Source organism: Protopterus annectens, chromosome 2.part0 (assembly GCF_019279795.1).
Source record: "Protopterus annectens isolate FY-2018-M chromosome 2.part0, PAN1.0, whole genome shotgun sequence".
In the NCBI taxonomy this organism is placed as follows: Eukaryota; Metazoa; Chordata; order Ceratodontiformes; family Protopteridae; genus Protopterus; species Protopterus annectens.
The window spans coordinates 1,843,663,660-1,843,679,782 of record NC_056728.1 but is presented as its reverse complement, the minus strand read 5'-3'; the positions used below and the strand labels follow the sequence as shown (position 1 = coordinate 1,843,679,782).

Sequence of the window (16,123 nt, the reverse complement as noted above, 5' to 3'; positions counted from 1 at the left end):
GTAAACTGCTTAAGTACTTTCCCGCCCATTGTTTTCCATATATCCATAATACTAAGTACATACCCAGCAAACCAGTATTGTACTTGAGTAAAACTTCCTAACTACAAATTGTCTCCTGCTCATTTTCCCAGAACTCCCATCTGCTTGGCACCCTCACCACATTCTGAGAGGGTCCTGAATTAAATCTGCTCCATCTTTGGCAGATAAGAGATTGATTTATTTTTGTTTTGTACTTCAGTTAACTGTTTAGAGCACTACTACTTTACGTATGATTTATTTGCTGATTTTCTTTTACTTTAAATCATTTTAAAGGTTGCTAATACTTGAAACTGCCCCATCCAGAGAGATTGTTTAAGTTATTTTTTGTGGTAGCACTCCCAAGCAATCTTTTGTGTATTTTCACCTTATGATGACTGGGACATTCCATCTAATGGCAGTAGGTAGTGGGCTGGTCTACCTGCATTGAAAAATACATAAGAAAGCTACAAGTGGGGCATAGCCAAGATGGCTAACTGAGAGCAGCAACTAGTGAAAGCACTATGATTGAAAACTTTTCTCTGATAGAAAATGTAATTGAAAAATTAAAATTTGAAGATACTTGCTAGCTAATTTTATTCATTAATAGAGAAAAGATTTATAGCTTTGTGTTCATCAAAAGAAATTATGTTTCTGTAAGAATTTTGATTGTTTGGTTAAGAGAGATGAGACTTCAACATGAGTCACTCAAGAAATGGTGCCCAGGATTCTTGTGCTAAAAAATACATTCAGTCAATATTATCTAGTATATAGAATATATTAATTAGAATAGACAAATTGGATACAAAACTAGAATGTTTAAAGAAGAGACCAGAAAGGCCATGGAACATTTTGAAATTTTATGAAACAAAAAGGGATACAAATTAGCAGTATGGAAGAGACTTTGAATGATCATGAAAACAGAATAACTCAAAGGTGAGTCTCATATTGAATTTCTTTTAAAATAAAATCACTGGCTTATAGAAAACTCTATGATTTAGAAAATAGACTGAGATGAAATAACATTAGAATTTATGGTATACCTGAAAAGTATGTGGGAGACAATGTAATACATTTCTTAACTACCTGGCTACATAAAACATTAAATCTATCTGAAACTTTATCTTTTGAAATTGAAAGAGCACATAGATCCCAGAGAGCACCTTCTAAGAAGGAAAACTCACAACCATGCTCAGTTACAGTTAAGTTCATGTCTAGCTTAGAAAAAAAATAAATTATTAAAAGCAACATGGTGCACCCCACCTATTAAAAGAGTTGAACATGTAGTCAGATTTGACAATGACTGTTCTAGTAAAGTAATGAGTAAAAGAAAATCCTGTTTACCACTGATCAAGAAACTTAAAAAGAACAATATTAAAGCCAATTTGGCATTTCCTGCAAAGATCAAATTATTTCATTCTGAAGAAACCAAAATATTTAACACACTGGAGAAGGCATCCACTTTGTTAACATCAACAGAATTATTAATACTGAGGAAATGGAGTGGAACAGTGTATCTCTGAAGAGAGAGAGTGAGTTGAATTTGTGGAAAATTGCTTCTAAAATTAAAAAGCCTAGAACAAATGACTCATTCATTGATTGCTGGACTATTATTTTTTTGAAACAATAGATGTGCCTTTTAAGTAAAAGGTCTGTACTGGAATTTAAGCTTCAAAACATATGTAAATATGTATTTATATTTGAAACTAAAGCATTTTTTCATGATGAGGACTATAATGGATTAGATTTATTTGTTTACTATATTTACAGTGAACGACTTCATATATTTTATTTAACTAAACTTATTAACTGAAAGAAGTAAAGTTTGAGGTTTGTTACTAATTACAACAGCTTAAAACAACTAAAAAAATGAGAACCTTACAGAGGAAATTAGCAGCAGCTGTGTGATCTGAGTTGTCATTTTCACATGGTGTTAACAGATTCTGATGTCAGCATGTAAAGCTTAGGTAAGAACAGTGGCTCACAATGGTTAAACACATGTATTCAAATTAAATAAGCAGGAATTATTTTATACATAGTCAAGATTGCTTGTAATATTAGAATGAATAAGAGTAAACATCTTATGAAAATGCATATACACAAGGAATGCAATCTCTATGTAAGATTAATAAAATAGCAGCATCAGTAAATTAAGAAATATGTGCACATACTATGATATTTAATATAGAAGTGATGATTAAATTGCTATTTGCCATATACAAGATATATAGAATAATGTAAAATACTACTGGGAAACAAGACAAAAATATATTTAAATAACAAACTGCTTTTAAGAGAGATGTCTATTGCATATACCTGTATATGACAGAAATGTGAATGTACAGGATCTCATATACATTACATAGAAAATCATAAAAAACTTCTAAAATAATATGAAAGCTGAAATTTGAAGCTTAGTCATGTGAACCCTGAAGCTTTTTACATGTTGAATTTTATTAGATTCATTAAGACTACCTAAAATAACTCATTTTATAAGTCAAAGTTGAAACATGAGTGTTTTATTGCTGAATCAGTACATTCATTTTAAAACAGATTTTTTCAATATGCTTCAGTCCAGGAAAGGACAATGAGATTTAAACTGAATACTTTGTAATTTTTTAATACAATATAGACTGCATTTTTTTTTACTCCATAGAAATAGTAACACATTCTTTTCATTCTCAGTAATGTGATTATTTTATAAAGTAGTTTAATAAGCTAACATTTTTTAAACATTTTATATTTGATGTGTTAAGAGTATCACAGAAATTTGAAATATAGGCACTTATACTTGAATAACTAATTCCGAGCTTTTTGTCAGAGCAATAAATATGAGTGTGTGTGTGTATCTTTTGATATGATAAATATATATGTACATTGATCTCTTTTTTGTATTGTAGTTTAGTATGATAAGATTACTTGTGACTTGCAAGTTTACAGATGTCTTTATCTCTTCAGGTCCCACTATGTTATACTTATTTATTTAGAGATCTATTTATAATAAAGTTGAATGAGTAAATAATTTAGGAATATTAAATGGGTAATTTATACTACTATTTTATAGATAGGTATGTAGTATACTATTAGTTAGATTATTTAATTTCTATGATTAATAGAAGAGGATTATTAAACACGTACATAGTAATGGGGGCATTAGTTTAAAATGGCAAAATATATAATAAATCAATAGTCTCTTATTATTTTGACCTATATATAATATTATATTAATTATTTGTAAGTCAGGGTAGCTTTTGGCGAGTTTTTTGGATGAATTTATAGGTATTGCTGGATAGAGTGATAGTTTAATATGTTGGCTATTCAACAGGCAGACTAGGACCTTTGGAATCCATGGTAGGTTATGTTTTATTAGTATTATATACAGTTATAGTTGTAGACTTGTCTTTGTTTTTATTTTTGAATTTTGGTAGTTTGTAAAAAGGAAGAATTCAAAAAAATCTGGAATGTCAAGATTGTATCGGACGAATATATTAGAGTCGTATATATAATTACATTAATATGGTGGTTAAATGTCATATTATCTTTTGAAAGAAATCTTTTTATATTCACAGTATGGAGTATTTTAATCTATTAACCATGTAAATGGACTAAATAATGGTAACAAAAGAAAATCATTAACAAGATATCCAAAATTAAATACAGGAGACATTATATTCTTGCAAGAGACTCACTTGATAGGTAAAGATATAGAATATTTAAATAACTTAGGTTATGAAATGTTATCATATCCTTCTTTTAACAAAATGAGGAGAGGAACTGCTATTCTTTGGAGAAAATCCACTGTAATTCCTAAGATCATGGAATCCTTTAATGATCCTAAAGGAATGTATACATTTGTAATAATTAAATATAATGGCAAACTTTGTACGTTAGCTAATTTTTACTGGATCCCTGAAATAGCTGCAGCACACTAAAGAAAGAAATAGTCTCTGAGCTACTATGAAACTTGTTGAAATTATCTGCTACTGTGCTTTTCAATCTCCCCCTTCTGATATCCCCAAGTGTTCCCTAATATGTTTCCTCATCGCTCTCTTGGTTTGCCCAATATACCATTTTGCTGGGGTACAATCACAACCAATGATGTAAACCACACCCCAGGATTCACAAGTATAATGGCCCTGAGCTTTATATGTCTTTCCATTGATTTTAACCCCATCTAAATTTTTAATCTTATGGCACAATTTACATCTTCCACAAGGAAAACTACCGTTTCTTACTTGATCTACCTGTAATCTGCCCATATTCAATCTTCTTCTTCTTCCTCCAGCTTTTCCCAGTTAGGGATCGCCACAGCGGATCACCTGTCCGCTTATGATTGGCAGTGGAGTTTTACAGTGTCGAGTTGCCAGCCCAGCGCCCAACCTTCCACAGAAGGCACACACACACACACACACACACACACACACACACACACACACACACACACACACACACACACACACACTCACACCTAGGGCCAATTTAGAGTGTCCAATCCACCTGCAGCATGTCTTTGGGATGTGGGAGGAAACGGGATCACCCGGAGGAAACCCACGTGACCACAGGGAGAACATGCAGACTCCGCACAGAAGGCACCCCAGCTGAGGATTGAACCGGAAAACCTCTTGCTGTGAGGTGACAATGCTAACCACTGCACCACAGTGGCCGCCCAATCTGCCCATATTCAATAAGTCTTTCAAATTCAAGAACCTACTATACGAAAAGGTAACCCTCTCAGGAAACCTTCCTTTGTGGCTGACATCACTGTGAACTATGGGCCAACATCTATCAACTATATTCCTGAGTACATCAGACAATGGGGAGAATCTGTTAGCAACAAATATTCTACCCTCATCATCATCATTGCCCTCTGTGTTCCTTAAATGATGTGCAGATTCTCTTTCAACCATCCTACCCTCTCTACTGGTATAAACTTCCCCCAGCTTTGCTCTAATTCTATGTTCCGCTGAGTGAAGCATAGTACTGCTGTATCCTCTGCTTAATAATTTAGATCTGACCTTGTAGAATTCCTCCCCTAACCTCGATTTATTTGAAGGATTATTTACAATACGAAGAAACTCACCATATGGCAATGAGGTCACTAAATGTTGTGCATGCATGCTGTCTGCTATGAGAAAGTTATTAACAGCCATCTCCTTAATGAATGGCTTGAACTCAACCTTATCTTCTCCCACAAAAAAATTCTAAGTCAAAAAATTGCATGGCTGCCCCATTAGTACGAAAAGTAAATTCCAGACCAAACTCATTGTTTTCCAAGCTGTGCATAAAATCCTAGTAATCCCACATACCACCCCTGCATATATAAAATTAGATCATCTATGTACCTTTTAAACACAATTATTTTCTGTTTGTGAAACTCAGTGTTGTAAATGTAATGATTCTCAAAATAATTCATAAACAAAATAGCATAAGCAGGGGCATACGATTCCCCCATCGCTGTACACTCCTTTTGCAAATAATATTGGTGTCTGAACTTAAAGCAGTTGTGTTCTAATGAGAATTCCAGCAAATGTATCAAAAAATCAGTACACAGACCTTCACCAAACATATTTCTAACTGTTGCTATCCCATATGTGTTCTTAATGCTCATATACAATGACTTAATGTCCACGCTTGCCCAGTAATAGTTGTTACACCATTCCATACCTCCTATTAAGTCAGCCAGTTCCTTGCCATTTTTAATGCGTGACATTATCTTATCCAGGTACCCCTTGAGGAGGAAATCCAAGAACATACCTATATTTTGAAGGTATGCTCCCCTACCAGAATCTTATTGGTCTACCTGGTGGATTATCTATGCTCTTGTGAATTTTAGGTATCACCACAAACTTGGCATCCCTAGGATTACTAATGTACAACTTTTTGATATCAGAAGTAGACAAAAAAACAAACCTTTCCCCTCTCTCCAAAATTTCCAAAAGTTGGGAGTTAAATACCCCAACAGGATTGTGGGGTAAGGCCTCATACACATGAGCATCCTCTAGAAGATCCCTAGCCATCCTGGTCATTTAAATGTAGAATTTGCACTTTATAAGATGTCTAATCCATGCCAGTCTCATTAGTCACATTTACATTTTTATTGGTGTAATTGTCTTTAAAGAAGATGAGACCTATTTAATCATTTAGTCTGAAGTAGTCCGTTTACAGTAGATGAAAATGGTTACTAGTTTTAATAAATCTTGTACCTTGTGCTACAAGCATGATTAATCATGTTTATTTAATTAGAATTTAAGGTTGCATTCTTTAGTGTGCCTATATACAAGACTGGCCTTAGCTTTAATGAAACCATAAGTGAATTCATACACATTTCTTGTTGTCCCACTGCCCACTCCATAGTGCAACCCTAAGTTTCCCATGAATTTCTTTAGTCTCATGGCTAATAATATAAAGCAAGGTAGGGCTAAGGTCCTCTCTGATGTGCATTCTAGCTAAGGTAAGAGGCGGTATTTTGAAATCTAACTCTGTTTTGTTTTAATACATTATCAAAGTGTGTGCTTGTGTGCTTTGGGTGTGAATTCTCCCTATTCAATTATATAAGAATTTATCATGTTCGCATTGTTACTCCCGTATCTGCCTTTACATGAGCCAAGCTCAGATTTGATCAATATACAAAACATAAAATGACAGCAAATGTGTCAATATGTTTCTGACAGCAGTCATTACCACGATGCAGAAAAGAGACAAACTGTCGATTGGTAACATTTTTAAGAGCCTAGTGGACCCAGTAATTGTAAGAATGAACCTGAGCTCAACTAAGAATATCTAGGACAGTGATTTTCATTCAGTCATACAAGTGGATCCATTCAATTTTCTTATACCTTAGACAGAACTTGAAGTGAAATTAAAGGTAATCTCCACTCTCTAATCTAGTTAGCTTTATCCCAGAGCAGAGTTATTTTTTCTCCCTGTAATATCATCTAGATGTAGGTTACTTCCCAGAAACAATTAAATGCTTTTTAGTTTCTTCCTTTCCATGTCATATGATGAAGTACATCCCACTATCATTTTCCTATTCAGATCTTGAATTGTTACAGGAAATACTTTGTCTTATCCTGCATGACACAGGGGAGACAGCAGTTTTGGTAGGCTTCACTCTTAGTCACTGCAAACAATTATTACATCCTATGACTTTTCCTTGTTGAAGTCAGTAAAGAATTATAAGAGGGCAAATAACAGTTATTAAGACAGAAATGAAACTGAGAAAAGTATATGACACAACATGAACACACAATAAAGTAGGGACTATAGCATTTATTTATTTATTTATTTATTTATTGGCATTTGTTTACCACCAGATAGTCCACTGGACCAGTAAGAGCCCATTTTCAGTGGAGGCCTGGGGAGAAAAGCTCCACAAAAACATCAACATGAACATAACATAGTACTAGATTTAACATTTGCAAAAGTTCTATACACATATACATGGAGAAGTAATTAACAATTGGTTACAGTAAAAATGTCACAGGATTTGGCAAAGGTTACAATTAAATCAAGCATAGTACAAAATTAGATAAGTCACATGTAAAGGATTAATATTATATGAAGTTTCTGTCATAAAAGTAGCTGGCTGCGCAAAACATTTCATACTAAGTAGACATTAAAATAGGCAAGAAGAATGTATAGTGAATACGAATATATTCAAAAAGTAGGGGTAGTCAAGATTTAAAGGGTGGGGGAGTGGTGCATGGAAGATAGATATTTAGAGGAAAGGGAAGGAAGCCAGAAGAAAATGAAAAAAGTTTTTCTAGGTGAATGCAAGTTGAGCAGAACAGTATTTGCTTGTCAAGAAGGTAAACTAGGATGCACAGATGGAGTAAAGAAGGTGCACAAATATAACCAGAGCAGCAGCATGGTGTACCTGCTTCACAGGACAACACTTCAGGTCTGGAAAATGTATGCAGTTATGTGAGAGATTGAGGGGGTGGACTGGGGGTTGACAAGGGCTATAAAAAAATAATTGTTAAACATAGGGAATTTAAACAAGCAGGAATATGCAAAGACTGCAGATCCAGCAGAGACTAAAAGGAATAAGGGGGTTGTGTGAGTATACAGAGTAGGCATAATACTGGAAATATGGAATAACTCACTGGTCTTTGGCAGGAGATGGAACTAAATACAGGAGATGAGATATTGCTTAAACAGCAGATGTAGGTTATTTTAAATGAATATAAAGCAGTCCTATAGTAACTGCTAGTAAGGTATGTAGCTTGCCAAAACAGAGCAACTATTTAAAAATAAATAAAAAATGGTATACTGACTGATGCTTTAATTTAATTTTTGGTCACTTATCTGTTATTAGGGTGGGAGGGTATAGTTCTGGTCCCTAGGTAGGTGCAAGATTAAAACTGATACCAGAAGCTGATTTACATGAACTGGAAAGATCAGATAATTTACAATATACATACATAATATGTTTACATAATTGTCTTCATTCATTATGTGATCCATCAACATAATTTCACAATAATCATAAACAGCAACTGCAGGCCTCAACAAATCATGGTCTTTTATTTGGGTCTATATTATAACAACAAATGATCAAATGATCGAACGTTGTTATATCGAACTCAAAAGTTCGAATTCACAAGACATTGACCAGCCAGGACAACGTTTTTTTCCCCAGGGAAAAAAATCACTGTTACCAAAAAAAAAAAAGACATTAAAACATTGTATAAAGTGGGGGGCTTTACCCCCCCACACACTCCTGATGTGGGGGCTGTGCCCCCCACACCCCCCTACTTAAATATACCAACTCCGAGATCGCACTACAGTGCCGAAAATGGCAAAGTGACTGAAGCGGCCAAGTGACTTCTTTCCCCAGGGAAAGAATTTGCTTATATGCTGCTTTGAGATTTTGCCTTTTCGACATTTCAAGTTCGACCAAGACGCATTTGACAAAATGTGTCTTCAGTCATCTGATAGGAACCCTTTTATTCATCAGTTTGCAGTACAATTAACTAACCTTCATAAGGTTTAATATTTATTCAGATTATCCAAAAGAAAAGGGGGTTCCAGACCATGGCTGATAAAACCATAAAATGTATTACTTTCACAGATAAAAACCAAGGTGAGCACTTTCACAGTCTAAAAGCTGCTTCATCAGACAATGCAATATCCAATTTCCTTCATTTTAAAATAGCGTCAACCAATGCTGAGGCTCATTCAGTTAAGTAAAGAACAATGCTTAAAGCAACATTTAAAACATAATATATAAATAACTAGAATATAAACATAAAAAAATATATAAAAAAAATAAGCAGCAAAGAGTATATGTGGAAAAACACACAACTATTATGTACACAAATATAAAGTGTATAAATATAGAATGAATGCATATGAAGTATACATGTATTCATATAAAACCCTAAGCAATAGTACATATACCTAATGAAGTGACAGTTTCACCTTTTAAGTGGTCTACTGGATAATATGGGCTGGATAGAGATTTTATCATTCAGACCCCTACCCATCGTAGCCCACATTCTAATGCGCTCACCTTGTTTTTTATATGTGAAAGTAATAAATTCTATGGTTTTATCAGCCATGGTCTGGAACCTCCATTTCTTTTGGATATTGCTATTTGCCTTTTTGGAGGACCCGTTTGCCTGCACCATATACATTCTGTTCTTTGTCTTGAGATTTATTCAGATTACTTAATTATGTTTTGTAACTAGAAGGGGAATTGTTTAAAGACTCTTAGCCATAAATCTGCAGTTACATGGTACTCAAAAATATGTTTACTATGTTAATGAAAAGTGGAGAAGGACTAAATGCTATATAGTTCACTGGCTGAAAAAAATGAAGCTGTATTAGGAGGCTAGGAAACATGCAATTATGAGTTATGCAGGTAGCTGAAGTAAAGTGTGAAAAGTGATGAATCTTAAAACTTGCGGCAGTACCATTTTTGCAAGGGGGCCTTTATCCCTTGCACCTTATGACATACAGGGCTATGCCCCCCCCACACACACACACACTGCTGCTACTTATGCATTTATTTTATATATACTTTGTTAACACAGTTAGTTCAACTATACCAGCTGCTTTTTTCATCAGAGGCCCAAGGTGGTATGTATACTGTCTCAGGGGAACTTGGCCAAGGCACCAGGGGACTACTCTTTTCAACAGATGCCATGGGATCTTTTACATCTACATGAACTACTGCTAACACACCCAGATGAGATTTCAGTTTAATACCTCAGGAGTGCAGCACCCCTTACACTGCACTACAATGTCAGTAACAGGAAAAATTAATCCAAGCAGCTGGTGGGGGAATATAGCCCATAGTTTTCTGATCTTATTTTAATCCCCATGCTGTAATTGTAAGGAAGCTTAAAGGCCTAAACACAGACCCTTATCTTATAAGGTGGATAGAAAACTGGCTGACATAAGCACATGTGTGTATGTTTGCCATTTTACTGGCTTTTACTGTGGATTTATTAAAGTGTTTTCAGCTCAAATGTTTGGTGTGGCCTTCTGAAGTACTCTTTTAACATTTTTTGCAGTCATTTGGGTTTGCGTACTTTACTTCTTACATTTTTTAGTTATGTACCTAACCATGCATATCCAGCAAATGGAATGTCCACAGAGATTCCTAACTGAAAGAATACAGAACATATGTAAAATGTCTTATGCAGACCACCTTAAGGTCCTATCCCTGTATTCTGTCTCCTACAGGCTTTTGAGGGGAGATCTATGGCTTGCGTACAGAGAATTGTCAGACCCACTCTGATGGACCTCCTGCATATCCACAAAACAAACAGCATCAGAATTACCCATTCTGAAGACTTCAACCTTGCCTGTGATATAAATAGGACCTGCTGGAGAGACAGGTACGTATCCCAGAGACTACCCTGTCTATAGAACAGGCTCCCCATCCATGTGAAGCAGAATTCCTCCCTAACTCAATTCAAGTGCATCTTGGACAATTGGATGGGGAACAGGAAATTTATCCCTGGTTTGTCACCTATGTCTCTAATGGACACAGGCAACATGTTAATGATTCATCTCCCAGGCACCTGTTTCTAAATGTTTCATCTCCCAAAACCCTGCTTACACTTGTCAAGGGTATCAGAACTTGTCAGAGATTTGGAATGCATGGCTAGGCTTAAAAAGGCCCTTGTGGTCATTAGCCTGGTAAACACCTATGAACCTATGAACTTAAAAGAAGTTATCATTCTATACTCTGTCCTGTTCAGACTAATCACAGAATATAATTCCTCTTTTAGTATGCATTTATTTAAACGCATCAAGTGAGAAAGATCCCAAAGGTTTCTAATTAAAACATCACCAGAATAAAAACTGTCCATTATCAAGACAAGTTTGATGCTTTGTCTCTTATAGATTCCTAGAAGGTGATTTATGTTTAGTATTCCATGCTGTCACTGACCAAACAATCCTTCTATCTCCTGCACCTACATAAAAGAAATGTCTTCACAAACACTTAAATATGTGAATCTCCATCAACAAATAAGTAAGGTATGCTGGAGGGACAAATTTATTACTCAGTGCTCCAGAAGACATGATGGAGGACACATTTATTACCCAATGCTTCTCCCATCTCTGGAATAATCTGCTGTTACATATAAAAGAGAGTCTTACCCTGACGCCCTTTAAGGCAAAGCGTTATGATTGGATTGGTACCCATAAATTCATCCTAGGCCTGACTTGTTTTTTATGTACTGCTATTGACAAGGCATTTTTGATCCATAGACTGACTCTGACTTGTAAACTGTACAAATGTATGATAAAACCATTTAAGTTCACTTAGGAACCATGTAGAATGAGCTAAACTTTTCACCAACCTATTTACAGTTTGCAGATTTAGCCATTAATGTTCTAGGCAAGCATACATCACTCCTATTGCCTTGGATAAGTAGTGCCCCTCATAAGACAATCAGCAAGGACCCACAACCTACTTATACATTCAAGCACACAAATATATAAATTAAATAGGCAGAGATATGAAAAAATCCAATCTTCCTAAATAAACACTGCATATCATTATTCTGCTTGTTGAATATAGCTATACAGCTCCACTAATATTAGCTTCTTATTTCTTTACAAGGGGTGAGTTTACTTTACCTTAGTCTCAGAAATATTTAGACTGAAGCATATGGTTTATGTACTATCAGCTAAAATGCTTCTATCTCTTCACTGCCTTGATTTGTTTCCTATTGTTTGCTTGGTAGGAGTGGAGGCTGCTGACAGATCATGTGTAACTTTTGTACTCATTCTTGCCTCCATAACATCAGTATCAATCATCAGTTTAAAAAGTTTAAGGTCTTCAAGATAGAATTAAGAACTTTCAACTAGACCCAGTCCTTAATCACAAGAACTATGTGTGTGAATGGATATCTAATTCTTTGCCACAAAGAAAAGCCAAACTTAGGATTAGTCTCCTGTAATGATCCTGTACTCTTCTTGAATAATCATTGCTAAAAATACTGTGGACCTGTTACAGTGTAAAAATCTACAAGTCCATACTACAAGCAACACTGCTTCCTTATGATAAAATGGCAGAAGCCACATGATTATGGAGTGAGGCTTGGCATTGTGATCTGTGGGCTTTGGCCTCAAAGCTTGATGTATTCTTTCATTCTGAATGGTTCAAAGTCTTTCTTAAGAAAAAGTAGAAGCCAGCTGTGTAGAAAAAAAGATGTCTCCCTGCAAGATTTTCTGGTTGTCTATAAATATGAATGTTGGACTGTGTGCCCCTGATTTCAAGATCATCTCATTTTAGTTTTAAGGATTGCAGATACTTCAATACATATTCTGCCTATATCCCCACCTCCTGTAGGTGCAGTCTGTAATCATTCACATTTTTTTAACAGTCAATAAACTCTCTTTGTGATGACATAACTTTTTCCAAACACTTTTTGTACTGCTGGATTGCAACACCCTTAAATTCAGGAAATCTTAATATCTCAAGGTTGCTTGGCTCTTCTATGGCAAAATACACAGAGATGTTTCCTTTGGATTGATAACTGCCACAATTTCTCCTCTTTCATCCACTTCCACAAAATGCACACTGGGTTTTGTAATTTTCTGCAGAAACAACTTAGTTGAGTGAGACAAGGTTTGCCCTTTTACTTCCTTAGCCATGCAATCAGTAGCTTGCATTCACTCGTGGCTTTAAATCACTTAAATGCTGACTTTCTTACTGACTTTTTCCTCAGATGTGTAGAGGTAGCAGGAATTGCTGCATATTTGCTGCTCATCATAAAAGAAATCCAAAGTCCATACGCTTCTTAAAAAATCCAGGTCAGAAACTGACAATCTTACTTTGAGCTATAGCAAGCCTTTCTGCAAATGTCACTGCCTGTCATTCAGAAGCCTAATTAAGATGGTTCATTTTTTTGATGTGTACAGCTTCCTTTCAATCTCCATCATCAGGTTGCTGTGACTTGTAATGGTAAAGGCTGCTTATCTCCTATTGTTTTAACATGCTATGAAATATATTTACTAGGCCAAGCACTGAAACCATTTTGGAAAGGTATAGTACTCTAACTGCTCTCTAGATATGGCCAACACACTATGCTTACAACATGTACCATATGTGCTAATATAGAGAATGGAGTGCTCATTAAAGTCATCTTTGTTGATTTACAAAGAACACTAAAAAGAATAGGTCATATGTTACTTCTTACAAGAATGGAAAATGGTTTTGGTGAGGTTGATACAGATGGTTTCAGAGCTATCAGGGTATCAAAAATTTTCAAGTTTTGCTTTTTGGCTAATTCTGATATGGGTTCCTGATTGATTGATACTTTCTATTAATCAGTTATTAGGCTCATATTATTCTCTTTACTCATTAATAATATTGTACCGATATGGCAATAATCAGAATTACAATGCTTTGCAGAGGTCTTCATTTATGTTAAAATTACCAAAGTATTCTCAGTTGGTCTAGAAGGCTTTCCAAAGTGAAGTTATGTGACTTGCTTAGTAATAATAAGCTAGTATTCAACTCAGCTGAGAGCTACTTACTTGACTTTTGAGGTCACTCATCTTTTTTATGAATCTTTTAACCATGTTATTCAGAACAAACCATAAGCTGAGTGAGCCGTATATCTTCTGCATTAGGGATACATCAAATCACTCAACAGAAGAAGGTCATAATTATAATTATTTTCATCTATATGCATGGGCCCTAATCTCTCCTTTAGGCACTATATAAGATGACTGTTGGCAGTGTTCTGAGGAAGTTAGGAGTTTGCTATAAGCTGTTTGGTTATTTAACCCCTAAGGCAGGAAAGGCTAGCGGGGTTAATAACTTGAGACATAGCTTATAGCATACACTATGTACAGAGATCTTAAAGTGCCATGAATAATACCTGCTAATTTTTTACTGTGTCTAACTCCAAGGGATGTCTGCTTGGGCATAAACATAGATAGCTGGCTTCCAGTAATACTTAGAAGTAACAGGGTGCTAACTTTGCTAAAATTGTTACATCAGGAGTACTGTCCACCCATGGCTCATAAGCTGAATATTGTCATATATCATTATCCACTGAGATCTAAGAAACTGGAAGATTGTTTCTTTAAAATATCTTTTCTTTAGTCTAGCACTAGATAAGAGGTGGAATCAGACACTAGTTAACTACAAACTAATGAATTCTCTTGCAAGAATATAGATGTAGCGCCATGGAGACAGCAGGTGACAAAAATTACTCCTTCATTTTTCAAATACAACAGCCGCCTTCTAGACTTTCAGTTATTGTTTAAAGTAGAACATTCAGATTTAACACAAATATTATATGTATTTCTGCAATTTTCATCTGAAGCTGTATTACTGTGTTAGACATTGTGATACTTGCATTGTAATGGGCATATTGACATGGGTCTACTTCTAAAATCTGAACATTCACAAGTTCAAATTTCTTATGGTCGAGGCCATAAGATCGAACTTGTGAAAGTTCGAACAGTTTAAATGGAGAATGGTGTACGGCACGGAATGGTATATTTACCATTTTCCTTACTGTAGTGCGATCTCAGAGTTGGTATATTTAATTAGCAGGGGATGTGGGGGGGTGCAAGGGGGCTTGCAAAAACATAAAATATTTTTTTTTGTTTTTATTTTTTTATTTAAAATTCAAACCTTCACAAGTTCAATCTTATGGTCTCGACCATAAGAAATTTTAACTTGTGAAAGTTCAAATTTTAGAACTAGACCCATTGACATTACTTGTTGGCATTGACAAGTTTGTATTGCAATTGTAAATTAATTAAGTTATTTATTTATGCTTTTATTTTAAAGTAACTGCCATAAGTGTCGTTATGATGCTGAATGCTGTATTAGGTTGGTGTTATGTCATCTGTATTTGTTCCTTCTGTCTCTGGCTTAGGTCATAGCTGAAAATAGTCCTTGGACCAGTTCTTCATCTGGTTAACAAACACATAAATACATGAAAGTTATTGTGTGCTCATGAAAAGTCTCCTTAAATTTATGACTCCTAAGGTTAAAGTATAAAAAACAGCATATGCATGAAATAAACCATTAATGGAAAAATGTCCAGTATGTATAAAAATTAACACTTGAGCTTTCTTTAAAATCATTGCAGAGAAAAATATAATAGAATAAACAAAACTACCTTACAAAAAAGGTAAAATGTGTACCTTAAGAACATACATGGGACGCCCTTTATAGGAATTTCCAATCTCTTCTCGTGTAACCAGAGATGAATAAGTTGATGCCATCTGAGCTGTCCAAGCAACAACCTTAGACATTCAAGAAATTAACATTTAATACTAAGGACTTGTACATTTTGTAGAATAATGCATACAGCAGGTTGAAGTAACTTGTTAGTTTAAGCTGCACACAAAGATGCACCAGTTTACCTGTGGCTTATACTCAAGTTCAAACTACAAAGGTAGCATCCCAGACCTGGAGAAAACATATTTTGTTGTACAGCACTGTCATCTATATTTTCCAAAGTCTGTATACCCAACTGATGGATACTTTTCAGGAAATGGATGCTGCTGTTGGATTACATTGGCCAATCAGACAAAACACATTTGTAAGCCCAGAACCTTTTGCTAGGAAGGTTAAGACATGACTGGGAAATTGTTGCTGAAGTCTGATCATTTTTCT

General features: G+C 35.1%; 1 protein-coding gene across 1 annotated transcript in view; it reads right to left on the bottom strand.

The window, feature by feature from the left end:
• LOC122792897 (carboxypeptidase B-like) overlaps positions 1-16,123 on the bottom strand; it is a 531,601-nt gene that overhangs the window by 337,185 nt on the left and 178,293 nt on the right. The window contains exon 5 of the mRNA XM_044060455.1: positions 15,649-15,750. Coding sequence (XP_043916390.1) covers positions 15,649-15,750 — 102 coding nt within the window. The remainder of the gene's footprint in view (positions 1-15,648; positions 15,751-16,123) is intronic.